The 27,392-nt window shown below is 37.1% G+C and overlaps 2 protein-coding genes across 3 annotated transcripts; one reads left to right on the forward strand and one right to left on the reverse strand.

Moving 5' to 3' along the window:
• Positions 1–8,711: 8,711 nt before the first annotated feature.
• LOC136205882 (26S proteasome regulatory subunit 6B homolog) lies at positions 8,712–13,036 on the forward strand. Its single transcript, XM_065996723.1, has 6 exons — positions 8,712–9,310; positions 10,055–10,285; positions 11,858–12,016; positions 12,161–12,313; positions 12,407–12,490; positions 12,605–13,036. The coding sequence occupies exons 1-6, from the start codon at positions 8,810–8,812 to the stop codon at positions 12,737–12,739; spliced, it is 1,263 nt and encodes a 420-aa protein (XP_065852795.1). The 5' UTR covers positions 8,712–8,809; the 3' UTR covers positions 12,740–13,036.
• Positions 13,037–15,465: 2,429 nt separating this feature from the next.
• LOC136206649 (pentatricopeptide repeat-containing protein At4g20090) lies at positions 15,466–19,963 on the reverse strand. 2 transcript variants are annotated; one of them, XM_065997795.1, is made up of 4 exons: positions 17,825–19,963; positions 17,246–17,286; positions 17,004–17,089; positions 15,466–16,572 (listed from the first exon to the last, which is right to left on the reverse strand). In XM_065997795.1, exon 1 carries the CDS (start codon positions 19,837–19,839, stop codon positions 17,833–17,835), a length of 2,007 nt encoding a protein of 668 aa, XP_065853867.1. In that variant the 5' UTR covers positions 19,840–19,963; the 3' UTR covers positions 15,466–16,572; positions 17,004–17,089; positions 17,246–17,286; positions 17,825–17,832. The 2 variants fall into 2 exon arrangements, with proteins under 2 accessions (XP_065853867.1, XP_065853866.1); XM_065997794.1 differs by lacking the exon at positions 17,246–17,286.
• Positions 19,964–27,392: the final 7,429 nt, after the last annotated feature.

The following is a 27,392-nucleotide window of genomic DNA, read 5'->3' on the forward strand; positions in this document are numbered from 1 at the left end:
ATGTGCACGCCCAACCATTGTTGGATGCATGCCCAACGATTGCTAGGCGTATGCCCAGCTGTTGGGCATGCGCCCAACAATTGCTGTGCGTGCGCCTAGCGTCTACTAGGCGCACACCCAGCGCTGTTGATGGGTGTTTCGCCCGGCGTCAACTGGGCGACCCCTTTCTCTGTGGAGTGTCACGCCGGCGACTGTTTAGGCGAGGTTTTTCCCCTCGGACGCCTAGCGAATTTAAAAATATTTTTTGGGAGAAATCGAGTTTGCTCGTGGGACTCGCAATCATCTTTTTTCGCGATTTTTCTTTTTCCTTTTTGCTGGTTTGGTTTATTGATTTGATTTTTTCCTTTTTTTATTTTAAAATTCTTAAATTAGTGGAATCAACCGACTCAACCGTTTATCGTGAGTTTTCTTCATTGGTCCTCCGACTCAGTGTCCACAATGGTATAAATTATCTGATGCTCATTGCTAGCACTTCTGTTTCTTTCTTTGGGCTCATGTATTTTTATTTGTGTTCAAATATTTCCTAATGTATTTGATATTCATGTAGAGAAGTGGTTCTTAGCCCCATGGTGGAAGCACAATATTCAGTTCAGCTAAGCTTTCATGGGGTGCTGAAGAATGGGACAATGGTATGTGGCTATCTCTCAGTCTATTGATTAATTGCTTGCACAGATGTTAGAAAATATCATGTTGCTTGAGTAACAGTTTTAAAATATCATGTTGCTTGAGTAACAGTTTTTTCGTGAATGTCTTGTTGCTGATAATTGAGGTGTTTGTTTTTTTCTTTTCCCCCTATTGGAGGCTTTAAATTGGCAAGTAGAAGAGATTCACCGTATTGGCTTTTTGAGCAAACTTCTTGAAACTAAAATTATGCAAGTTCTACGTTTCAAGCATGGGCATGTGCGTGTCTCGTGCTCTTTTTATGAATTGGTAATGATTTGCAAGTTACTGAAATATAAAACGCTACAAAAATCAAAGTTTATCGTGCAACATAGAAAAGAGAAATAGTTACTTATATATGTCAGCCTTGATATAGATACAAATCTAGTGGTTATTGTTTACTAGAACTAAATCAATACAATATGCAGAAAACTCAAAAATCCTAACCTTGAAAAACCAGTATGTTGCATACTGTGCCAATTGCTAATTTGAATTACATAAAAACCCTAAAATTCAAAATACTAGAATCACAAACTAATTAGATTACAAACTCAAATAATAAATTAAACAACCCATTCTTCTTATTACATGAAATTCGACAACATAAAACCCCTAAAATTCAAAAATACTAAATCAACAAGTTACACCCCGATACAATTGACAGAAAACACAAACATCATGTTTTTTCCATTACATAAAAACTGAACATTTTATTAAATAACATATTTATTAAAAATCACAAACTCAGATTAGGAGATAAATCATCACTTACAAGATGCGGATTAGGAGCATTCGTTAATTCCTTAGGCATACCCGAACCTTGCAGCTCCTTTCCTCTCTTCAAAATCGCTTTTTCTTTCTTATGAGCTCTTTGATGCCCATTTAGTGCTTGAAAAGTGGGGAATTCTTTGATACAGAATTTGCAGGCGAAACGTTTCCATCCTTTGTTCCCTCCTTAGGACCCAATAAATTAAGCTCCACTTTGGATGAGTTGACATGATCATTTGACAGGCAAAGATCAAGGAAATTGGAACCCTCGCCTGATTTCAGAATGCCTTTCATCTTCATTTCTTATGACATTTTTTCTTTTCTTCCTATCTTCCTATCTGTTGAATTGTATATGCTTGTTTTTATAACAAAAATCATTAGTTTTGAATCCACAGAAGATACTCTGGATTAATTAATTCACAATCTGCATTGAAGATGTTACTAAATTAGGATGAGAAAAAGAATCTGCCTATATTTGTTAAAAATATTTTAAAATTAAGTCTTATGCATTTTCTAAAACTTATTAACTCTCCTTCTAGGTTAATTACAAATAACTCCTTATGTTTTGGAGATAAATCCTTATAAAATTGTTTTCTTTTAATTATTTAAAAAATATATTGAGTTAAAAAAATTTACAATTATAATGTTCTTTTTAATCCTATTGGGTTAACTGACACCGGTAATTAATATACCGATGTCAGAGGTAAGGAAACATGTGTTTGAAACACTGGTGTATATATATACACATTAACATACCAAATATGTTTTTTTACTTTTTGTGCTTTTGGCAATTTATTTTATTATAGATAATCTTTAATTTATATATGTATATATTTATTTTCCTTAAGATTATATTTTAGCCTTTGTCTATATATTTTTCTTTATGGTATGGATAAAAGTTTTCTTTATTTTTCTTTTCATTTTAATTACTTTTAGATTAATTAATTAATGTTTTCCTAATTATTAATGGCATGTGGCCCTTGTGACTTACTAATTATATTAATGTATTTAATTAATTATTTTGGGTGTATATGATATATGTTGTTTATGTTTGGGTATTAATTACATATATGTATATTTTATTTAATCTTCTATTTTTTTACTTTTTATGTATATACATGATGCCTGGTGATGAATTATTGATCGGTGATCTTCCCTGTGAGGGGCGCCGTTAGGATCGGCGGGAGAAGCTCCGATGCTAAAGTCAGTATGGAGTAGAAGAATAAACTATATAAGGAGAGCGTGAATGTGTACCTTAATAGTTTGGGATGCAAGCTATTTATAGTCATGTAGTTGTAACTCTCGGTAACTAGAAAGTCTCCATTAATGCCTCATTAATGGCGGTTACTGGTCTTATTCAAGTATGACCGTTAGCTCATTAATGGGTTATCAGTTGCCTTTATAGGGAATCGGCTCAGCCGTTCTGGGGATGGCGGGTCTTCCGAGGCGTTTGACCATTGATGGCGTATGGAGGAATCCATGTGATCTGCCATCCAGGTGGCTTACTTGATACGCCATAACTTTCCCGATTGTCTTTATACGCGGTCGTTGGTCAATTACTCTTTCGGTCCTGTAAATAATATTTGGATGTTATCAATACACTTTACTCATTATTTTATAACATAAATCCTTTTATGATTATTTTTACTTATAGTTATTTAGGATTATATAATATAATTTGCACCTTTTTACTCTATTTTTCATTACTATATTTATAGTTATAACTATTATTTTTTTACTATATATATATTTACTTATATTTTTTCCTTTGAATAAACATTTGTATATTCCTATATAGTGAGTTTAGGTGATTTTTGGGTTTTTGCCCTATTAATTGTTGTAATTATATTTGCATTGATTAAGTAAAAAGTGGAGGATTAAATTGTAATTATATATAGGAGATCGGTGTGGGTTCGTAAAATTGGGTACGAGCCAAGAAGGCTAGCTCCTTTCCGGAGAAAGGCTAATAAGCACCCCGACATCGCCCGGTTCTGAACCACCGGCCTCTTACTTAACACCTTAGGCGCTAACAGGATAATCGCATATTTCTTTAAGTTTAAAATTCATTTAAAACCTTTTCTTTCTCGTTTTGGAAACCGTTTGAGCATATATTATCGAAAGCCAATTTGTTTAAAGAATCACCCATTTTACATGATTTAGAGTATGTAGGAGGAGGAGGGAGATAGGAGAAAGAATAAATAATTTACAACAAGGAACATGTCTTAACTTATACATTGTGTCTAAACTAACTCTTCCCAAAAGAATGTTTACTTACATTGTTCGTGCCTTAATCGTTGTTGGAATGATTTAGGCGCGTTTCAAAATCCCTTTAATTTATATACTTTTCGCTCGAGTCGCCATTGGAACGATTTGAGCGTTTCAAAACATGAAGTAAAATATTTAACCGAATGCGTGATTAAGCGTACAAGTCAATTATTTTGTACAAAATCGTTTTAATAGAAAGTCAATTTAAAACTCTATTATTTACCGAAAACGATTTTAATTACAATGTTCGCTTAACCCGCCGTTGGAACGAGTTAAGGTTTTAAAATGTGACATTTTAGATTACAAATCACGGATCTACACCGTTTTGGTCCCGAACTACCCTTAAACCGAGTCACGGTTCGTATCGGGACCCAAAACAAGGTTTTTTATTTAAAACCGGAAACTAAAACTTATTTAAATGCGAAGTAGAATTTAAATAAATAAATACGAACAATTAAATAAATAAATAACAAGGAAATAAATAAATTAAAAGAGTCTAGTCCTTATATTAATACCTCTAAATCGGTATTCGATTGAAAGTCGGTCGATTCCACGAGTTATGGTATATTTTTGGTGCGTTTTTTTATTTTTTCGTCCAATATGTCTTTTTTTATTTTTTCCAAAATTTTTCCTTTTTTAGAAGTTTTTCCGAGATTTTTTCTCCCTAAAAAAAGTCCTCCCCTTTTTGCCTTGGGATCCGTGCCTTTTATAGGCACAGATCCCAAGTTGGATGTACGCTCACAATTGTTGCGCGAACGCCCAACGATTGTTGCGCGGACGCCCAACGATTGTTGGGCGTATGCCCAGCTGTTGGGCGTGCGCCCAGCGCTGTTGCTGGGCATTTCGCCCAGCGCTGGCTGGGCATTCCGCCCCACTGGCCGGGCATCGCGCCCAGCGTCAACTGGGCGACGCTTTTCTCCATGGAGCGTCACACTGGTTACTGTTTAGGCAAGGTTTTTCCCTTCGGGCGCCTGGCGAATTTGAAAATATTTTTCGGGAGAAATCGAGTTTGCTCGTGGGACTCGCAATCATCTTTTTCCCCGATTTTTCTTTTTCCTTTTTGCCGGTTTGGTTTATTGATTTGATTTTTTCCTTTTTTATTTTAAAATTCTCAAATTAGTGGAATCAATCGTGTCAACCGTTTATCGTGAGTTTTCTTCATTGAGCCTCCGACTCAGTGTCCACAATGGTATAAATTATCTGATGCTCATTGCTAGCACTTCTGTTTCTTTCTTTGGGCTCATGTATTTTTATTGGTGTTCAAATATTTCCTAATTTATTTGATATTCATGCAGAGAAGTGGTTCTTAGCCCCATGGTGGAAGCACAATGTTCAGTTCGGCTAAGCTTTCATGTGGTTCTGAAGAATGGGACAATGGTATGTGGCTATCTCTCAGTTTATTGATTAATTGCTTGCATAGATGCTAGAAAATATCATGTTGCTTGAGTAAGAGTTTTTTTCGTGAATGTCTTGTTGCTGATAATTGAGGTGTTTGTTTTTTTCTTTTCCCCCTATTGGAGGCTTTAAATTGGCAGGTAGAAGAGATTCACCATATTGGCTTCTTGAGCAAACTTCTTGAAACTAAAATTATGCAAGTTCTACATTTCAAGCATGGGCATGTGCGTGTCTCGTGCTCTTTTTCTGAATTGTTAATGATTTGCAGGTTACTGAAACATAAAACGCTACAAAAATCAAAGTTTATCGTGCAACATAGAAAAGACAAATAGTTACTTATATATGTCGGCCTTGATATAGATACAAATCCAGTGGTTATTATTTACTGGAACTGAATCAATACAATATGTAGAAAACTCAAAAATTCTAACCTTGAAAAACCAGTTTGCTGCATATTGTGCCAATTGCTAATTTGCATAAAATAAAAACCCTAAAATTCAAATACTAGAATCACAAACTAATTAGATCACAAACAACTCATCCTTATTACATGAAATTCCACAACATGAAACAAACAAATTACACTAGACCTTAACGCACATTGAAATTGAAGGAGAAACTAGGAAACGGTTACTGAAACAATATGCAGAAAACTCAAAAATCCTAACCTTGAAAAACCAGTTTGCTGCATACTATGCCAATTGCTAATTTGCATAAAATAAAAACCCTAAAATTCAAATACTAGAATCACAAACTAATTAGATCATAAACAACTCATCCTTATTACATGAAATTCCACAATATGAAACCAACAAATTACACTAGACCTAGGAGAAACTGGGAAACGGTTACTGAAACATAAAACGCTACAAAAATCAAAGTTTATCGTGCAACATAGAAAAGATAAATAGTTACTTATATATGCCAATCTTGATATAGATACAAATCCAGTGGTTATTGTTTACAGGAACTGAATCAATACAATATGCAGAAAACTCAAAAATCCTAACCTTGAAAAACCAGTATGTTGCATACTATGCCAATTGCTAATTTGCATTACATAAAAACCCTAAAATTCAAAATACTAGAATCACAAACTAATTAGATCACAAACTCAAATACTAAATTAAACAACCCATTCTTCTTATTACATGAAATTCGATAACATAAAACCCCTAAAATTCAAAATACTAAATCAACAAGTTACACCCCGATACAATTGACAAAAAACCCAAACATCATGCCTGTTCAATTACATAAGAACTGAACATTTTATTAAATAACAAATTTATTAAAAATCACAAACTCAGATTAGGAGATAAATCATCACTTGCAAGATGCAGATTAGGAGCATTCGTTAATTCCCTAGGCATACCCGAACCTTGCAGCTTCTTTCCTCTCTTCAATATCACTCTTTCTTTCTTATGAGCTCTCTGATGCCCACCTAGTGCTTGAAAAGTGGGGAATTCTTTGATACATAATTTGCAGGCGAAAGATTTCACCTCGTTTCCATCCTTTTTTCCCTCCTTAGGACCCAATAAATTAAGCTCCACTTTGGAAGAGTTGAGTACGTGATCATTTGACAAGCAAAGATCAAGGAAATTGGAACCCTCGCCTAATTCCAGAATGCCTTTCATCTTCATTTCTTATGACATTTTTTCTTTTCTTCCTATCTTCCTATCTGCTGAATTGTATATGCTTGTTTTTATAACGAAAATCATTAGTTTTGAATCCCCAAAAGAAAATCTAGATTAATATATATTGGCTATTGATGGTGTTTCACTAATCATGGACATTATATGTCAGTTAAGGGCATAGAGGCGAACAATAAGAACTAGATCGATCCATTATAAGAACACCATATGGTTACAATGTCATATGTGCATCTCATGTAATACTCATAGTTAAGTCCTTAGACTCAAAGTCACTATGGCCCTAAATTAGACATAGTATACTTAGATCATTAACTTAATGGACCCATGACTGGGTGCCAAGTATGGTTTAGTTGGGTATGCTCTGAATCATACTTAGAAACCATGAGTGAAATGTGGGGATTAATACTCTCCTGCGGGAGAGGAAATATCACTAGCCACTTGATTAGTGAAGTTGAAATTGAAATTGTGTGGCCACACCTGAATGAGACAATTAGAGTTATTACTCATTCGATCTTATCAGTTTACTTAGAGATCAAGAAATGTTTGAGCACAAGATGAGGATGGCAACATCATGCCTCATGTTAGACTTGATATCAAATAGCAAGGATCACATTGACATTACTATTAGGTTCTCGATCTTTTGATATGAGATCTCTATCTAATTTAGGTTGCCAGGCATGCTAGAGTCTGCTTATGACTTGTGGGCCGAAAGCATCTTTCGAGCCTACTACTAGAATTAGATAGACATACATGACACATGCATAGAAAGTCTAGTTGGAATGCATATTCAGGCAACTTTAAATGTATAATAATAACACTTCTATAAAGGGAGAAATGTAAAACAACATAATTGTGTGTAAACTTTAGTTTTGTAGATTTCAAAACTATGTAGTTTTGTGTTAAAAAAAATTCAAATCAATATAATTACTAAGTTGTTCGTGAACAACTCATAACCATCTCAATAATAGAATGTTGAGCTCGATCTCGAGCTCGTTAATTTTCTGACGAGCCGAGCATGAGCAGGCTAAAACTCGACTCAGCTCGGCTCGATAACATCCCTAACATTATCTATTTAATATAATTATTATTTTTATATCATCTACATTATATATAATAAAGTGAAATATATATTACATAATATAATTACGATATGGTATCGGTTTTGACACACCTAAATTTGATACGTGATACATGACCCATTTAATGTAGACATGTTCATGAGTCGGTCAAAATTGGGCCCTTGCAGATTTTCGCTAAATCAAATCCAAACTCAATCTTTTGTTAATTTAGTAGGCTCGATTAGACTCAAACTTAAAAATCAAATCCAAACCCGATCCAAAGAAACCACCAAAAAATATATTTTTTAATATAAAAAATAAATATTCAGATATAAAAACAAAATTTTAATTATTAATATTTTTTCTCAAAAAAAATATATTGATAGAACAAATTGCCCTATTGTATTTATAAGTTTCAAGTCAATCATAAAAATAAACGGATTTTAAAGGTCTTGGATCAGATTTGATATCAATTTTCTTGTAAAATTCTCAAATTTCTGTTAGTTTTTTAACATAAAAATCATAATTATTATAAAAATTATAATTACAGCATGCTACAATAATTAATTCTAAACATTTCATTATTTTTTATATATTACGGATAAATAAAATGCTCTTTTAATTCTTAATTTATAAGTTCTAAATCTGAATTTATAACTTTTATATCCTAAAAAAATATATAATCTTTAAAAATATATTAAAAATAATAATTTTTTTTTATTTTATATAGTTCAAATTATTGTTTAATATAATTACAAATATCTTTTTAAAACTGTATTTCTATATAAATTTTCCAGTTCGGCTCAACCTGGGCCGGGCGGATACCAGGCCGTGAGTGTAGACTTTAGAGAAGAAAAAGGGCATTTTGGTCCAATGAAAATTCTAGCTTAGGCAGGAAGACAGTAGTGTTTAAAAGATATATCGTGTTCTCTACCCAAAATCGATATTCCCTCTTTCGTTCTTAGCATCAGCAGATTTTGTATCAAGAAGTTTTTCTTCCCTTAATCAATGGCTGCCTCAGCCATGGTTCTCGATCCTAAATCCGCACTGGAACCGCCGCCATCGATCCCAGCCTTCAGATCGGACCTCCAACCTGCCTTCGCCGACCTATCCAATACCGACGAAGACGACCTCTACAGCCGTCTTAAGTCCCTTCAGCGTCAGCTTGAGTTCATCGATATTCAAGAAGAGTATGTCAAAGATGAGCAGAAGAATTTGAAGCGCGAGCTTCTCCGTGCTCAAGAAGAGGTTAAGCGGATCCAATCGGTGCCGCTTGTAATTGGTCAGTTTATGGAGATGGTCGACCAGAATAATGGTATCGTCGGCTCAACTACGGGCTCTAATTATTATGTGAGGATTCTCAGCACTATCAATAGGGAGCTCTTGAAGCCCTCTGCCTCAGTTGCGTTGCATCGTCATTCAAATGCTCTTGTTGATGTCTTGCCTCCTGAGGCTGATTCCAGTATTTCTCTACTCAGTCAGTCTGAGAAACCTGATGTCGCTTACAATGTAAGTTCATTTCTAGTTTTTGTTTATTAGGCTAAGTGGTGAAGATGAATTAGGGTTTATACTATTTTGTTGTATTGGGGATTTCCTTCAAAAAAAAAAATATTGGTGCAATTAGGGTTAGTGTCACTCAGATTAAATCATCATTTTCGATATGCCTCTTTTGTTTGTTGTGTATATAGCTTTAAATGTATCGTAGACTTTACATTGCATTTCTTTGATTGGGTTAATTAATATTCTAGATTTCCATGTGCGATAGGATAATCCTCATTTAAATTGTAAATATGATATTCATACGGTTTAAGGGATGCTATGTTCCTACCGTTATTTAGGAATTCCTGAATTTTGACATTCGCTCTTTTATTGCTTTTCCTTCCAAGTACTTGTGGGGATAAGCTATATTTCTTGATCTTTTCTTGTATGAAATTACATGGCTTAAGATGACTGTTAAGAGACTAATGAATTTGAAGCTTAAGATCTTTACATTTTCCTTTGTTCAATTCTCTTTCTTTAGTAGTTCATTTTAGAATTGACAATTCTCATTATTTTCTATGCTGGGGCATTTGCAATCTGCTAATGGAGTAATAGTGGAGATCATTATTTAGATCCCTTCATGCTTATTGTAACTGGTGGTCATAGTTATGAAATTTATCTGCTTAACTAATAGTCAGTTTGACATAAAAATGCTATTGTTTCTTCTATGATACTTCCACTACAATATATTTATTTTGTTTTCCCTTTTTATAGGACATCGGAGGATGTGATATTCAAAAACAGGAAATTCGTGAGGCTGTGGAGTTGCCACTTACTCACCATGAGTTGTACAAGCAAATTGGTATTGATCCCCCTCGTGGTGTCCTGCTTTATGGCCCCCCTGGCACTGGAAAGACAATGCTTGCCAAGGCTGTTGCTAATCATACTACTGCAGCTTTCATTAGAGTTGTTGGCTCCGAGTTTGTTCAGAAATATTTGGGAGAGGTATGTTCCAAAAATTTGCCTTTGCTTGAATGGTTATATGACAAGCTCTCTCTCTCTCTCTCTCTCCACACTTGCATGTGGTTGTCCTTATTATTGCATTTCTTGCCTCACTTATTGGAGTATTTTACAAGTTAGAATATTTGCATAACTCGCAACTTGTGGGACTGTGAACCGTAGAGACATTGATCTATTGACTTGAGTATCTTTTATGGTCAACATAATTGTGGCAAAGATTAAAAAGTTCTTGTTTTGTTGAGAAATTTCACTGTTTTTGGATAGTAAACCAAGTAACCAGTATCAATCTTTGACAAAAATCAACCTGGATGATCTTGTAATGATGATATAGGAAATTTTACTATTAACTTATTAAGAGTACCTTTATGTTAGAAACTCAATATAGAAGGATGGTAAGATCAGAACGAAATGTCGATTTATAGATAAATAAAAGGAAGAACAAAGATACAAGGATAAAATGGATAGAGCTAATGCCCTAGTCCCCACAGGAGAAATCTCCCTCTCCCTCTCCCTCTCTACCAAGTAATGCCCTCTGCAACAGCAGTACACAAGGTTATGGCAAAAAACTCCCTTTCCTTCTCTCTAACTATTCTATATATACTAGTAATGAGTCATACCCTAAATATCAATACTATTTAATGCCTTATACCCAAAATGCCCCTATCTCATACGTCTCACCCCTTTCGGAATATTCCTGACTGTTCTCTATCACTTTAACTATGCTAGTATAAATAATTTTATAGAAATATTTGACCCTTGCCATGTAGATTCTTTCTCAGAGTGTGTATATTTTGTGCATAATTGATGTGGCTGTTATGCTGGCGTTGAAAAGTATAAATGTGAGATTTTGTGTTAATTTTCAGTTCTTTCTCAGAGTGTGTATATTTTGTGCATAATTGATGTGGCTGTTATGCTGCCGTTGAAAAGTATAAATGTGAGATTTTGTGTTAATTTTCAGTGAATTGATTAATAGGTTCCACTTCGAATAAGTATGTGGTCGCTTGGTCGGTTCGTACAAGAAGCCAACCAAATTTCACCTGCTTTTTCTCGCGGTTGGATGGTCTCTTAGCTTTAACCAACTACTCAAGGGGTTGTACATGAAAAACTTTTGGCATAGGATCTTCCAGATTTTGATAGAACTGATCCTTAACTAGAGCCAAATGTGGAAGCAACAGTCAATATTTTAGTTTTTTTTTTTTGGTATTTGAGAAGCTGCTTCATGAAGGAAGCAAGCAAAAGAAAATATATGATTTTCCTTAGTTACAAGTAATTTGAAGGATTAGTATTTTTGGTTAGATGGAGAGATTTTTTTTTTATGTGATAGAAGTTGTTGATGATGGAAGAAGGAATGAAATGGACAGTAATTTTCCTTTTAGCATTCATTAGTCTCTTTATGCATTTTCTACTGTCAGTCAGCTATTACCTAGCCCTTACTCCAAGGAAGGATCAATCTGGTTGCTATACTTGCGTATCTAAACATCAACATTATTGTGTTTGATATCCGTAAAGGAGATAAGGTGTCACAATTTTGTAAAATCTTTCCTTTCTTTTTCACAGGGTCCCCGTATGGTTCGTGATGTTTTCCGCCTTGCTAAGGAGAATGCCCCGGCAATTATTTTCATTGATGAGGTAGATGCTATAGCTACTGCTAGGTTTGATGCTCAAACTGGAGCTGATAGAGAAGTTCAGCGTATCTTGATGGAACTTCTGAATCAGGTATTAATTTATAAAATTTATACTCTAAAAAACACAATGCTCTTGCTTCTTCTTGTGGAATTCTGGTACTTAGTATAGTTTCTGCAAATGGTTCTTAATCTGACTATTGAAATTTCTCTTTTTTTTTTTTTTTTTTGGCTTTAGATGGATGGGTTTGATCAGACAGTGAATGTTAAAGTCATAATGGCAACAAATAGGGCAGACACTTTGGACCCTGCACTTCTCCGTCCTGGAAGGTTGGACCGTAAAATTGAATTTCCTTTACCTGATAGACGCCAGAAGAGGCTTGTTTTCCAGGTTTGTTCTTTTATATTTCTTGTAGCAATCTATGTGATCCTTCTCCAGGGTCTTTTTCATTTTAGTGAATCTTAATGTCTATCTTCTATATAGGTTTGCACTGCTAAAATGAATCTGGGTGATGAGGTAGACTTGGAGGATTATGTTTCACGGCCAGATAAAATCAGTGCTGCGGAGGTTAGTTTGTTTTTCGTTTTAATAATAGTGCTTTTTGTCCACAAGAGAGTAGGGGTATAATCGAATGAAATTAGTAATGAGAGTCTGTTTGTGATCGATGATGGGTGGGTGCAGATTGCAGCTATATGTCAGGAAGCAGGAATGCACGCAGTTCGGAAGAACAGGTATGTGATTCTCCCTAAGGACTTCGAGAAAGGTTACCGGACCAATGTGAAGAAGCCTGATACAGACTTCGAGTTCTATAGATGAAGACACAAGATGGGTTATATGAGAGTTGCCTGCATATATTTGTTACGGCAGATGAGGTTAATTTGAAACTGTCAGTGTAACATCATTTCTGTGTGGTTGTCGAAACTAAATGTACCGTTCCGTAGAAATAGGCTTTCCAATGAAGTAACTAGCACCAGTGTTCATCTTCTGTTCTTTTCCTTGGAAATTTGCAAAACTTATCTTAATAACTCTCTAAACATTACCATATTTGCCACTTGTTTTTAAGGGCTTGGATACTTGCCTAAACGTATTTTTGTTTGATCTTGGATTTGGAAACGGCTTTGTCTTAAGAGTTGACTCCTCTGATTTTGCACTAAGTTTCATCCAGACTATTAGTCATTATAGTAAACTAAAATACAGTTTATCTCCATCTAATATGATTAAGAAAATATGATTTGCATTTCAACGAGTATTTATAGATATTCAATAGAATATCACAATAATTAAGATACTATTGCTTTTTCAATATAATATAACAGATTATGATGAATGGATAATCATGATGAGAAATTTAGGATTTGTTTAGATGGTGCTTATTAAAAGTTAAATAATGGAAGTTTAGATATTTAGGACCTCTTTGGTTTATAGTTGTTTGTTTAACTCGTGGTGTTTGGTAAAATTATGTTAAACTGTTGTTAGTATTTAATATGTTTTAAATTAATTATACAATTAATAAAAATAATTTGAATAAATAAATAATTTTAAGTAAAATTTTATTGAATGAAAATAGATGTTAATGAAGAAATATAATATTGTTAATATCAAATAACTACATATAATTATTCATGAAAAACTCCAAAAATAAACTTTTTCGTAAAAAAAAAACTATAAAACGCAGCTGTTTCTATTAAAAAAAAGCTAAATGTTGTTTTTAAATCAGATATTATGTTTTCTGCAGTTTGAAGTAAAATGTTAAACGTTCTGAAAAGTTGAAACAAACATCCTTTTTAATTCTAATTGAGAAGAATGATAGTAGGGGTCTGTTTATTTAGACAATGGTTATTGAAAGTTAAATAATGGAAGTTTAAGGGAAAATTACACAGAAATTCATCTTTGAAAAACTATTTATAACTATGTCAAATCATAATTTTGGATTATGTCAAACTAGTAAAATCAGTACTTTTAATATACTATAAGAATTTGACTTTATAAATTAGAATTCTAGAATATATTTTCAAGGGTTTATTATTTGAATTAGAGTCTAGAATTTTTAAATTATAGTGTAAAATTATAATATATAGAGAATAATGTCATATTAAAAATTAAGTTTGGTGATATGACTTAGTTGTAATTTTATACTTTAATTATGACATTCATGTATTTAACCAATAAATAAATAAATAAATATTTATATATGTATATAGTTTCATGAAATTGGTGAGATTTAGGGCCTGCTTTGATAAGGCTAGACCATCTTTAATTATTTACCCTATTTTTTCTCACTACATCTTCGGTTGTAATTATATGGTTACTACAACTATCTATTTCGTTATAACTTCAAAATAGAATATTTTTGTTAACAAATAATATGTTGTTATTATTATTTATTATATTAATTTTACATATCATTTAGTCATTTTTTTAATCAAAATACATTCAAAATTAACTTTTATAATATTTATTTCATTAACAATAATCTAAATAATAATTTATTAAAATTAAAAATTGATTATTCAATAATAATAATAATAATAAATTGTAATAGTAACATGTATTATTATAATTTTTAATACTAATAAAAAATTAAAAATTACAATTTGTCTAAATAGTATAAGTCACATTAACTAAAAACATGCACGTTTAAATACAAAAACTCATAAATTATTTTATTTTTTTCATAATATAAAATATATTAAATAATATTTTTATTCTTAAAAAATCATTACCTTACTTTAAAAATATAGTAAGACATTTTGATACTTCGTATATATATAATATCAAAAGCCTTATTCTAAAAATAGAATAAGGTTTTAGAGTATCATTACCGTGCAATTTTTACTCTAAAAATAGATTATGGAATATGATTATAGATAGCCTTAGAGCTTGTCAAATAAAAGGTTACATTATACGTAACCTTACTTGAGAGTAAAGTTTATAAAAAAAAACGTGAGGTTTTCTTAAGGTTAATGGAAGTTATAAAACCTCTATTTTTAGTCCCACCAAATTAAAGAGATATGGAATCTCTCTATAAAATCTTTAAAAATCTTTATCTTCATCTTTATCCAAGCAAGATTTTTCAAAGGTTAATTATTTAATCTCATCCGCCCTCCACTTTTATTAGTTAACCTTCTTCAACTTCCATCCAAGCAAAACGTTATAGGTTCTTTAATCCATTACAAATTTTATTATCTTCCATTATTTAAGCTTCTTCATTCACTCTAACGCTTAAAAAAAATGAAAATTAGAAATTATGAATAAGGTATCAAAATAGTTTCAAGGTTTTTAGGTGAGAGCTAATTTAACTCCCACGTGTAAAATAGTACAATTTCAATCCCAACATTTGTCAAATTGTGCAATTAAAAGCTTCGCTAACAAAAATTAATACATAGATGAATGTGTCATGTACCTAGGTGTCACGTCATGGGTCCACCAATACAAATTGTCCGTGAGTTTGAAGATTCAAACAGTGGATTAACAGTACATTGATCCTATGTGTCAATTTCTATTAATAAGTCTTTTAATTGTATCGTTTGCAAATGTTGGAATTGAAATTGTAATGCTTTGTAAGAGACTAAATTAGCTCTCCCCAAAAACTGAGGCTAATTTAACACAATTATCCTTAAAAACAACAATCCTGCCAGAACGGATAGTGAAAGACCAGTAAAACCCAAGTTTTAGTGATCAATGTAGTAAGAATAATTAGCGATCAGATGACGGTAATGGGATAAGAGAACTAAGAAAACCAAGTAAGAATGAAATGCCTCGCCTCTCTGCTCTCTTCTACATAGAATTTGCAGTTGCAGGATCATTAGCTACTTAAGAGTCAAATTACGAGGTTTCATGGCATTGATAACACCCGAAAACATACAGCTCGAAAGCATTGTGGCCAAAGCATGGACCTCCTACTTCACAACTCTTCTCTTAGACCTGATTTGGGGTTTGGGTGATTGCTGCAACAATAGCAATGATCAGCACAATCCTGATGGCAGAAAGCTCTTCGAGAAACATATCGTTAGGACTGCTTGGGGTTAATATCAATCATTACCGTGATATATTGCATCACGGAACTTTCAGAGTATGATGCCAAGCTTTACAAATATCAATGAAAACGAGAACACCGGTTATTCTGTTGCATCTCAAAGCGTGGGGATGAATTCGGCGAAGTACCTGATAGCCCTTGGTGCTTTTAAGGGGATGACCATTGACATTGTTCTCTGGTAGGAGCATTAGGACAGGCAGAATATACTACTCGCATTGCACGAGCTCATATAGTTCATCTTGGATTGTCCATCTATCCAAAAACTGGAACACCGATAAACGCCACACTTCAGATCAATATTTCAAGTTCTCTCATTGTTTCGTTCTCAAGCTCGGATATCTTGGCTGGCTTGTTTTTACTAAGAGAAGCCACATCATATATCAACCTCTTAAAATTAGTTATTTCTTGCTGATCGTCTCATCGGACCTTTGGGTAAAGCTGCTTTTGTATGATTTAGGATCTGTAAACTTGTTATGCTGCTTTACCATGTTGTCTCTTTTTCGGTCTTCATGCAACTTATGATATGGCCAACGCGCTACAGAAGCCAGAAGCATTTGAAGTTACGGATGATAGAAGTACAGAAGAAGGACCTCGAACCATCATTACGTTCAACCTGCAATCCCCATAGCTCATGTTAAGATGCTTTCTGAATTAATAATGTAAAAGCACAAATCAGACTCTTCCCAACTTATACAAATACTCGATTTATGGTGGAGAATATGATATTTAACAGATCTAATATGTCAACTGCGTTTTTTTCTTCAATAAGATGGATATAAATGACTTCAAAAAACAATGATTAATGATAATAACAAACAAGAAAATCAAAGCCTAAAATACGTGGTATTTGAATTGGTCAGTTTTGGCCGCAGCTGTTAGGTTGGCGAAGAGGGATTTCCCTCAGGAGCGTTGAGCTCATGCTTCGAGCGTTTCTTTCCTTTTAATTCTACAATTGTTTCCAATTTCTGATCGTAGCGATCTGGAAGTTCATCAATAGAAGTGTTCTTTATGCATTCTCTAGAGATAGAAAAGATTTTGACTTACCCTAAGAACAAAAAGCATCTTTTTCATTGTCTTTTTTCGGTTTGATTCCAACTTCAAATTCGCTTCTTCCCATTTGTAAATTAAATCTGCATATTAGAACAACAAATTTCAGGAGCAAACACGTCCGCAGTTACACCTCAAAAGTAAGAAAAAAGGAAAATGTAATATAACATGATTAAAGTGTTTCTCTCTTGAATAAAGGAAATATTAACAATACAAGAGGAATGTTAAATAGTATTTACCATCAGGACTGTCAATTTCTAACACGGCATAAACAACCCACCTGAAATGATCCGTTTGACACGATTATCATTTTTATTGCATTTATATCATAATAATCATGTGCAATATATAGATCATATAACACGATTTTGACACCTCTATCTAAAACAAAAATGGGAATTCAAAAACCAGGTCATTGAGGATCATGGACTGATTAAAGAGTTGCATTTTATAGAATGGCATTGTTGAAATTCAAACAACCAACTTTTCCATTCTGTAAAAGCAAAACTTCATGTTTTTCATTGTGAATCGGCTGTTTTCAGAAACTCGAAATACATTCCATTGTTGAAATTATTTAGGACTTGATTCATATGTAGACTATTGTTGAAATTATTTAGGACTTGATTCATATTTTGAGAAAAACAAATGTTATGGACCCAATCATGAAATCCTTGAGAATTCAAACACTATAATATTTACGCACGGGCTCAACCCTCTCTATGCAATTTTGGAACATGTCGACAATTAGAAGATAGCAACATTAAAGCAAAACGGATTTTGGTTCAACAATATCCATGTATAGGTCGGAACATGCATACCTAAAGAATCAGCTATATAAGTTGCTCCAGCACTTGTCAATGGCTGTTCGAATCTTCTTTGGTTTACATAGCTCTTGAACAACTCTTGCCCATGTAGAGGATTTTGGAGGCAAAAACTTCCGCAACATCAAGTCGACAATCCTCGAAGCACCTAGAACTCTTTGTCTCTTCAATAAGCGAACAGCAAGCTCATCTAAAAAGTCACTCCCATCTTGAGGTGGGTTTACCTTTTCCCTTAATGTTCTCAAGAATATGTCACATGTTACCAAGTCAGGATCACAGTCCCGCTCTATCATGCTATTTAAAAGATCAACAGCATGGGATATCCTAAACTGCTTGCATAAAGCATCGAAAAGTATGTTATACGTGATCACATCCGGTTGAGAATCAGGCCCCAAACACAGCATCTCATTGTAAAGTTTAAAAGCCTCTTTTACTGAGCCAACATTGCAAAGGCCATGAATCATTGAACTATACGCTACAGCATCTGGTTTGCAACCTTTCCCTAACATTTGTGCCCAAACCATCAAAGCCTCCTTGACCCGCCCATCCTTGCATAGCCCGTGAATGAGTACACTGTAACAAAACTCATTATTGGCACAATCTTTGGCCATGTCTCTCCAAATTTCAATGGCCTTATTGCTATTACCTGCCACGAAGAATCCCTTCATCAAGGAGCTATAAGTGAAAGCATTCGGCGTGCAATCTTTCTTAACCATCTCCATACAAATTTTCAATGCTTCATCTGGCTTTCCTTCTCGACACAAGCCATCAATAAGCGTACTAAACAGAATAGTATTAAGTTTACAACCTTTTTCTACCGACTCCTTGAACAATTTCATTGCCTCTTCAGGCTTTCCCTCCTTAAATAACCCACTAACTAGCACCGAATACACGTATTCGTTTCCCCGATACCCTCTTTCTTCCATCAAAACCAAGAGTTGAGCTCCATCGAGAGCTCTTCCTTGCTTAACAAGTCCGTTAATGATTGTCCCATACGTGACTTCATTAGGCACACATTTACTCAACACCATCCGATCCAAAAGACTAAGAGCCTTATCCAACTTCCCTTTCAAACACAAACCATGAATAAGTGTGTTATATGTTACTTCATTAGGAACACAACCTTTGAGAAACATATTATCAACGAGCTTTGTCACCCGTGTTAGATCACCCTTCTTGCACAACCCATTAATCAAGACATTGAACATAACCGAACTCGGAAAACACCCCTCAACTTGCATCTCATCTAATAGAGAAACAGCCTCATCAATCCTATCCTCTTTGCAAAGCCCATCCATCAATGTACAATAAGTATATGCATCAGGAACACAGTTTTTAACCGGCATGTCCCGAAACACCTCAATGGCACCATCAACTAGTCCTATCTTACACATAGCCTTAATAACCAAATTAAAGCTCAGTGAATTAGGCAAAATATTCATATGTTTCAAACTAACAACATGATTATAAAACTCCAAAGTACGATTATACAAACCCTCTTTTATAATAACATTAAGAACCGAATTAAATGACTTCACTGTTACTTTACACAGAAATTCATGACCCATTCTATAAAACAATTCAATAGCCTTCTCAGGCAAATGAGCTTTCCCATATGCCTTAAAAATAACTATGAAACTCTTCTCTGTCAAAACTCTGTTTTCAAGTCTCACTCGATCTAATATCTTCTCCAGTGACCTAAAATCACCCAAATTGGCATAGTTTTCAATCAAGGAATAGATAGTTGAATCACCTGGCGTATAAGAACCCATTTTGGAGGCTGAATTGAAAATTTTATCAGGAATTGGAGACTGAAATTCATTGGCTGTTGCAAAATCAATATCGTTGTTCTGTTCATTGTCGTACTGGGTAGTGGATGGACTTGCACGAACTGAAGAATAAAAGTGAGAATGGAAGTTATTTGGGATGAAACCCAAGGTGCGCAGGTAGTTGAGGCCAATGAGGAAAGAGCGGGCAAAGGGTCTCCCGTTGTGTAGAGAGCATTTTGGCATAGGGATTCAAAAGATTTTAGCTTTGCTAGCAGTCGCAGTTTGATTGAGAGACCCGGTTTTAGTATATCACCCGGGCAATATCAAAAGTATGGAGCTCTTGAATACCTATTACCAGTATTGTTAGAATTCCTTTTTCTTTTTCGTTCTTCTTCTCCTTACACCCTAAAATAATGTAATTTTTAGGGGTCTAGATGGTAATTTTTGTCTGTGTTAACCTCGTTTATTTTGTTAGATTTTTAACCTCCGCATAAATAGATAAACAAAAAAAATTACAGAGTAACATTATCATTTTGTATTGCATTATGGTTATTCTCAATTCTAATATACGTTTAGTAACAAATTTTTAAAAATAAACAAAAAGATCAGAGGTTAACGGTGATAAAAAGATATAAACTTTATAATATATTTTTTAAAATAGAAAGACTAAACAGTATATTATGCAAACAAAAAAAAATGGGTACTAATAAATTATTTACCCTATATATATTAACCAATCATTACATTTAGTTAATAGTATATCAGTTAGGTCATGTTTGTTTGGGGAAAATATTCTGCCGGAAAATATTTTCCCAATTTTCCAGTGTTTGTTTGGGCAGGAAAATAAGTGGCAAGTCAATGGAAAATGAAGGAAGAAATAAGGGAAAATGTACATTTTCCCTAAAACATACGCGTTTAGAGAAAAATGGGGAAAACGTTAAAAAATATAAAAATACAAAAATATGAAACACGAAAAAACATGAATAACGTGAAAACGTTACAAAACACGAGAATATGAAAAAACCCCGCAAAAACATGAAAATGTGAACAAACGTGAAAAACACAAAAACACAATAAAAAAACAAACATTTGAAAAGGCACAAAACATGAACAGCACGAAAACGTGAAAAAATACGAAAAACACGAAAAGGAGAAAAATGCTAAAACACAAAAACATGACAATAAGTGAAAACACGATAAACATGAAAAGACGAAAAATACAAACAAAACACGAAAACGTAAAAAACACATGATAACATCGGGATATTATCCACAGGATCAAAGAGGATATTTACCAAAACGGCAGCGTATTTGGACGGTCTGGGAAGCAATGGCGTATCAAGCAAATCATCCAAGTGGCGGATCACCTAGACTCCGCCACACATGATCCGTAGTTAAACCTCCGTGAGACCCGCCATCATGCATCGATCCGCCCGCCGAACGGTTGAGCCGATTCCCAATAAAGGTAATTAATGGACCATTAATGAGCTAACGGCCACACTTAAAGGAGATCCATAACCGCCATTAATGGGGCATTAATGGAGACTTTCTGGTTACTGGGAGTTACGATCACATGACTATAAATAGCTTGCATCACAAACTACTGAGGTACACATTCACATTCTCACTCTAGACCCTTCTGTTGTCAATACAGTTTCTTCATTATTCCTATACTGACTTTGGCATCGGAGCTTCCCCCGTCGAACCCAACGACGCCCCCCACAAGGAAGGAATTCGATCAGAAGTTCATCGCCAGTTATCAATTGGTGCGGTGAAGGTGGAGGTCCTAATCAGAAAAGGACTCAGTTCACAACCCAAACATGGCAACTGGAGGGTCTAACCCCTCAACGGGAACTACGATACCACCCATACCACCGTCAACTAACCCCACCACAGGCGCTGGTCGCGTCGACCCCGATGCGCCAACCATTCATGATGAAAGGACCATGTCACCAGAGACCCTTTTGGATATTTGCGCAAGTACCATAGGCAGAGAACATGGACCTATTATGGAAGGCTGACTAAGGGCCTATCTATTAAACCGAGATGTAGGTGGACCTACAACAGGAACTGTTAACCCACTAAATCGCCGTCAACCGCCAAGACCGACCCTATCACAGTGGCCAAGTGCCTATGTGGGACCTAATGCTCACCGTGACTCATCATTTTTTCTCTCTCAACCCGTAGATTCGACAATGGTCAACCCGGGGCTCGACAACAACCCACCATTAAATCGAGCGCTATTTCATGATCTACCAGAGGGAAGTCAAAGAAATGATCAATCTCCCCGGAGAAACACAACAAATCCAGGGATCACTATTGGCGAACCACGAGCTCCACCGGCGGCGGATCAGGGACGGAATAACACAGCGATAGATCAGCCGGAAGGCATGCGTGGTGGTCACAGGCGTAAGAAACGAACTCGATCACATAAGGAGGGACGGTCTAGATCACGTTCTTATCGCAGACGCAAAACTAGGTCCCCCCGACGGGGAAGGTCGCCTCCCGAGCAAAGAGGAAACGAACGCCGAGATGGATCACCTCGCCAGGTTATACAACATCCGCCGCTAGATGGAGGTAATAGGGGACGATCTCCACCAAGGGGACGATCTCCACCAAGAGGACGTGACGGCGATAGGTCACCATCTGATCCTTCGTCAGAATCTAGTTCCTCATCCTCGCAGCGAAGCAGATCCGACAGTAGGAGGCCCCCTAGAAGGGGTCGAGGTTCTATTACGGATCAGATCAGGGAGGAGATATGCAGACATAACGAGGAGAATGTCAGGCATAATCCATTCGCCAATCGGGAGTCACCTTTCACTGCGTGGATCGAGGCCGAGGAAGCGGATAGGCATTTTAAGATTCCAAATATACCAGCCTATTCTGGCGAGGATAATCCTGAAGCCCATGCAAGGAAGTATCGCATGTTGCTCGGACTTAACCGTGCAAGCGAGGCAGTGCAATGTCGAATGTTCATCACTACACTAAAAGGTCCAGCTTACGACTGGTTCCAATCTCTTCGCCCAGGATCAATAAACAGTTGGGATCAATCGAGCGCTATTTCATGATCTACCAGAGGGAAGTCAAAGAAATGATCAATCTCCCCGGAGAAACACAATAAATCCAGGGATCACTATTGGCGAACCACGAGCTCCACCGGCGGCGGATCAGGGACGGAATAACACAGCGATAGATCAGCCGGAAGGCATGCGTGGTGGTCACAGGCGTAAGAAACGAACTCGATCACATAAGGAGGGACGGTCTAGATCACGTTCTTATCGCAGACGCAAAACTAGGTCCCCCCGACGGGGAAGGTCGCCTCCCGAGCAAAGAGGAAACGAACGCCGAGATGGATTACCTCGCCAGGTTATACAACATCCGCCGCTAGATGGAGGTAATAGGGGACGATCTCCACCAAGGGGACGATCTCCACCAAGAGGACGTGACGGCGATAGGTCACCATCTGATCCTTCGTCAGAATCTAGTTCCTCATCCTCGCAGCGAAGCAGATCCGACAGTAGGAGGCCCCCTAGAAGGGGTCGAGGTTCTATTACGGATCAGATCAGGGAGGAGATATGCAGACATAACGAGGAGAATGTCAGGCATAATCCATTCGCCAATCGGGAGTCACCTTTCACTGCGTGGATCGAGGCCGAGGAAGCGGATAGGCATTTTAAGATTCCAAATATACCAGCCTATTCTGGCGAGGATAATCCTGAAGCCCATGCAAGGAAGTATCGCATGTTGCTCGGACTTAACCGTGCAAGCGAGGCAGTGCAATGTCGAATGTTCATCACTACACTAAAAGGTCCAGCTTACGACTGGTTCCAATCTCTTCGCCCAGGATCAATAAACAGTTGGGATCAATTGAGTAGGGAATTCTGTTCAAAATTCGCAGGAAGCATTCCTCTAGTGGTCAAATCTCGAAAGCTCTTTGAGCTGAAGCAAAAAGAAAATGAACCCCTCCGGGAGTATGTCGACAAGTTCAATAAGTTGTGTATCCGCATTGTTGATGTAGATCTCACCATGGCAGTGGAAGCACTTGTAAAAAACACAACATGCAAGAGCTTGCAGGAGGATCTGATCAGAAACAAACCAAAGAGTATGGCGGAGCTGATAGAAAGGTGCAAAGACTTCATGGAAGTCGATGACATTCGAAGAGAGTCGGCATCTCCACCCAAGAAAGGAAAGGGCGAATCTCGGAGACGGGATAAGGAAAAATAAAAGCTCCCTGACTCATCCTCCCGAAATAGGCGAAGAGGCTCTAAGAACAAATCAGCATATACGCCATCGTTCACACCGTTGAACGCATCCAAAAGCGAAGTGCTAATGTGGATAGAGAACAGCCAGCATAAGCGGAGCATTTCATACCCCAAACCAAAAGGTGGGGAGTACACCAATACGGGGAAAAACCCCAAGAATTATTGCAAATACCACAGGAGGAACGGTCATGACACAGATGCTTGCTGGGAGTTGGCTAGGGAGATTGAAAGGCTTATCGAGAGAGGAAAGCTGGACAGGTTCGTCCAGAATGATAGAAAGGGAGATGGTGATAAACCCAAAGATGATCCAAAGAAAAAGGCTAAGGGGGTCATTAATGTTATTGCTGGCGGACCAGGATATCAGCCTACGGTAAAGAAAGCAAAAACCATCGCTCTAGATAGAGCATCACTCAACCGTCCCTTTGCAGACGTGGGTCCGGCTCTCTCTCCACATGCAGACGCTCTCGTCATTACTATGATGGTGGAAGGATGGGAAATGAAGAGAGTGATGGTAGACACTGGTAGTTCTTGTAATGTCATCACTAGGGGTGCATTCGCCAAACTCAAGGTTGACCCTATTCAAATCGAGACCACCATCGTAGATATTCTGGGAGTGACGGGTCACACAATCCAGACAAAGGGCCAAGTGACACTAGAATGCGAGTTAGCAGATGAAGATCAGGTATGGATGGGAGATCTGGAGTTCTCCATCATGGATGGTCAATTGGCATACAACATCATCTTAGGGCGGCCTTTCATTTCAGAAGTGGCGGCTCTCATATCGATACGCCATTTGACGATGTACATCCTTATTGCCTAGGGAGGTGTGATGATCAAAGGGAACCAGAAGGTTGCTCAGGAAACATATTCTGCATCCTTATCGATTCGCCCCCAGTCCAAAGAAGATGAAGATGATGAACTCGTCACAACGGCCCTGGGAGACACAGAAATGTTTCTCATTTCAGATGGTAAGCAGGTGCAAATCACCAAGGGACTAAAAGTTGAGGTTAAGGGGGATGTTACGAAGGTTCTCCTCGAGTCGGAAGATGTGTTTGCTTGGAAGGATGAGATCCTCACGGGGGTCAGTCCAGACATGATCACTCACAAACTCAATATCGCCGAAGATGCGGTCCCAGTGGCTCAGAAGAGAAGGAATCATGGGCCAGAAAGGCAGAAAGTAATAGAGGAAGAGATATCTAAACTGAAGAAGGCGAATGCCATTGAGGAAGTTATTTACACCTAGTGGCTGGCGAATGTGGTCCTTGTTAAAAAGGCAAGCGGATCGTACCGCATGTGTATTGATTTCACCGACCTTAATCAGGCTTGCCCCAAAGACAACTACCCTCTGCCTTGTATTGACATCCTTATCGACGGAACCACGGGACATGCAGTATATTCCTTCACGGATGTGAAGTCGAGTTATCACCAGATCCTCATGGAGCCATCAGACAGGATCAAGACCTCCTTCGTAACTCACCAGGCAACTTATTGCTTCAAAGTCATGCCCTTTGGGCTTAAGAACGCTAGAGCTACCTACCAGCGGATGATGAACAAGATATTCAAAGGAAGAAAAGGTGACAACTTCTCAGTCTATGTGGATGACATGATCATCAAAAGCACCACCATGGAGAAACATGCGGAGGACATAAGGGAAGTCCTCGGAGTCCTTCGTCACCACAACATCAAACTAAATCCTGAGAAGTGTACTTTTGGGGCAACTTATGGAAAATTCCTGGGATACATGATCAGCCAGGCGGTGCTAGACATAAAGGTGCCACAAAATATCAGAGAAGTGCAACGCCTTAATGGGCGGATCATAGCACTTGGACGATTCATCTCATGTTCTGCTTGTAGATGCCAACCTTTTTATGAGGTAATCAAAAAGCAGAAAGGCTTCGAGTGGAATGAAGATTGCAAGCAGGCCTTTGAAGGGATCAAGCGCTTCCTATCAGAACCGCCTATAATGAGCAGACCTTTGGAAGGTGAGAACCTGTACATGTATGTTTTTGTTACTGATAAAGCGGTTTGCACGGTCATGATAAGGGAAGAAGATGACCAACAATATCCGATCTATTACGTAAGTAAAGTCTTAAAAGATGCTGAAACCCGGTATTCGAGATTGGACAAGATGGCCTTGGCAGTGGTCACCACTTCAATCCGCCTGAGACCTTATTTTCAGGCACACACGGTCATCGTTTGTACCAACATACCTATGAGGAAGGTATTACAAAAGCCGAAAACTTCAGGGAGGCTAATGGAGTGGGCAATCCGCCTGGGCGAGTTTGATGTCCGTTACGAAGGCAGATCCGCCTTGAAGAGCCAAGTCTTAGCAAACTTTGTTAATGAATTCACCGAAGAAGGCATAAACCTTCCCAAGCCAAAAGTGGAAGAGTGGACAATGTACACAGATGGTGCCTCTTCGGCAGAAGGTGCAGGAATCGGCGTAGTGATCAAGGGACCTCACTACATCAAGTTGTATTATGCTGCGAAGTTAGAGTTCCCTGCAACGAATAACGCCGCAAAATATGAAGCCTTGATATTGGGACTACGCCTGCTGAAGGAGATCACGCCAGAACGAGTTGTGATCTATAGCGATTCTAAGCTGATGGTCAATCAGGTGATCAAGACCTTTGATGTAAAAGATGAAACTCTGGTCAAGTATATTGAGGAGGACAAAAAGCTATTAAACCATTTGGAGTCTAAAGAAACCAAGTGGGAGCTGGTTCACGTGTTGCGAGGATCAAACACAGAAGCGGATCACCTGGCTAAACTAGCCTCAAGCAAGGATTAGTTGGTGGACCTTCAATGTCCATTCGAGATAAAAGATAGACCGGCATTCGCCCCAGAAATTGTAGCTCTTCTCTCGCCTGCCCTAAGGGATTGGAGATCACCGATCCAGCAGTATCTCTCAACTGGAACTTTGCCTCAAGACAAAGAAGAGGCTAAGAGGATAGTGAGAAAGGTCGTGGCCAGCTATACAGGAAGTCTTTTGGTCACCCCTGGTTGAAATGCGTAACGACAGAAGAGGGACAACAGATCCTCAAGGAATTGCATGAAGGTACTTATGGAGCTCACGAGACATCCGCTTCCATCTTGAAAAAGTCCAGATTGGCGAGATTTTATTGGCCCACAGCGGAACTTGATGCTCAAAAGCTGGTGGAGTCCTGTCATAATTGCCACGTCCATGCAAATGAATCTCACACGGCTAAGCACCTAAAAAAGCCCATTATCGAAGGACGACCCTTTGCCATCTGGGGGATTGACATTGTTGGCCCATTTCCTCCTACCAAGAGACAAAGGAAGTATGTTGTAGTAGCTGTGGACCACTTTACAAAGTGGGTTGAGGCTGAAGCTGTCTCTTCCATAAGCGCAGAGCGGATCGTCGAGTTTGTCAAAGACAACATAGTCGGAAGATTTGGGGTTCCCCACACGATTATTACTGACAACGGGACGCAGTTCAATTATGGAGAGTTCAGAACATTCTGTGAAAGCCAAAGCATTCAAAACAGGTTCGCCTCTATTTACTACCCCCAA

The sequence above is a fragment of the Euphorbia lathyris genome, chromosome 9 (genome assembly GCF_963576675.1).
Source record: "Euphorbia lathyris chromosome 9, ddEupLath1.1, whole genome shotgun sequence".
NCBI lineage: Eukaryota > Viridiplantae > Streptophyta > Magnoliopsida > Malpighiales > Euphorbiaceae > Euphorbia > Euphorbia lathyris.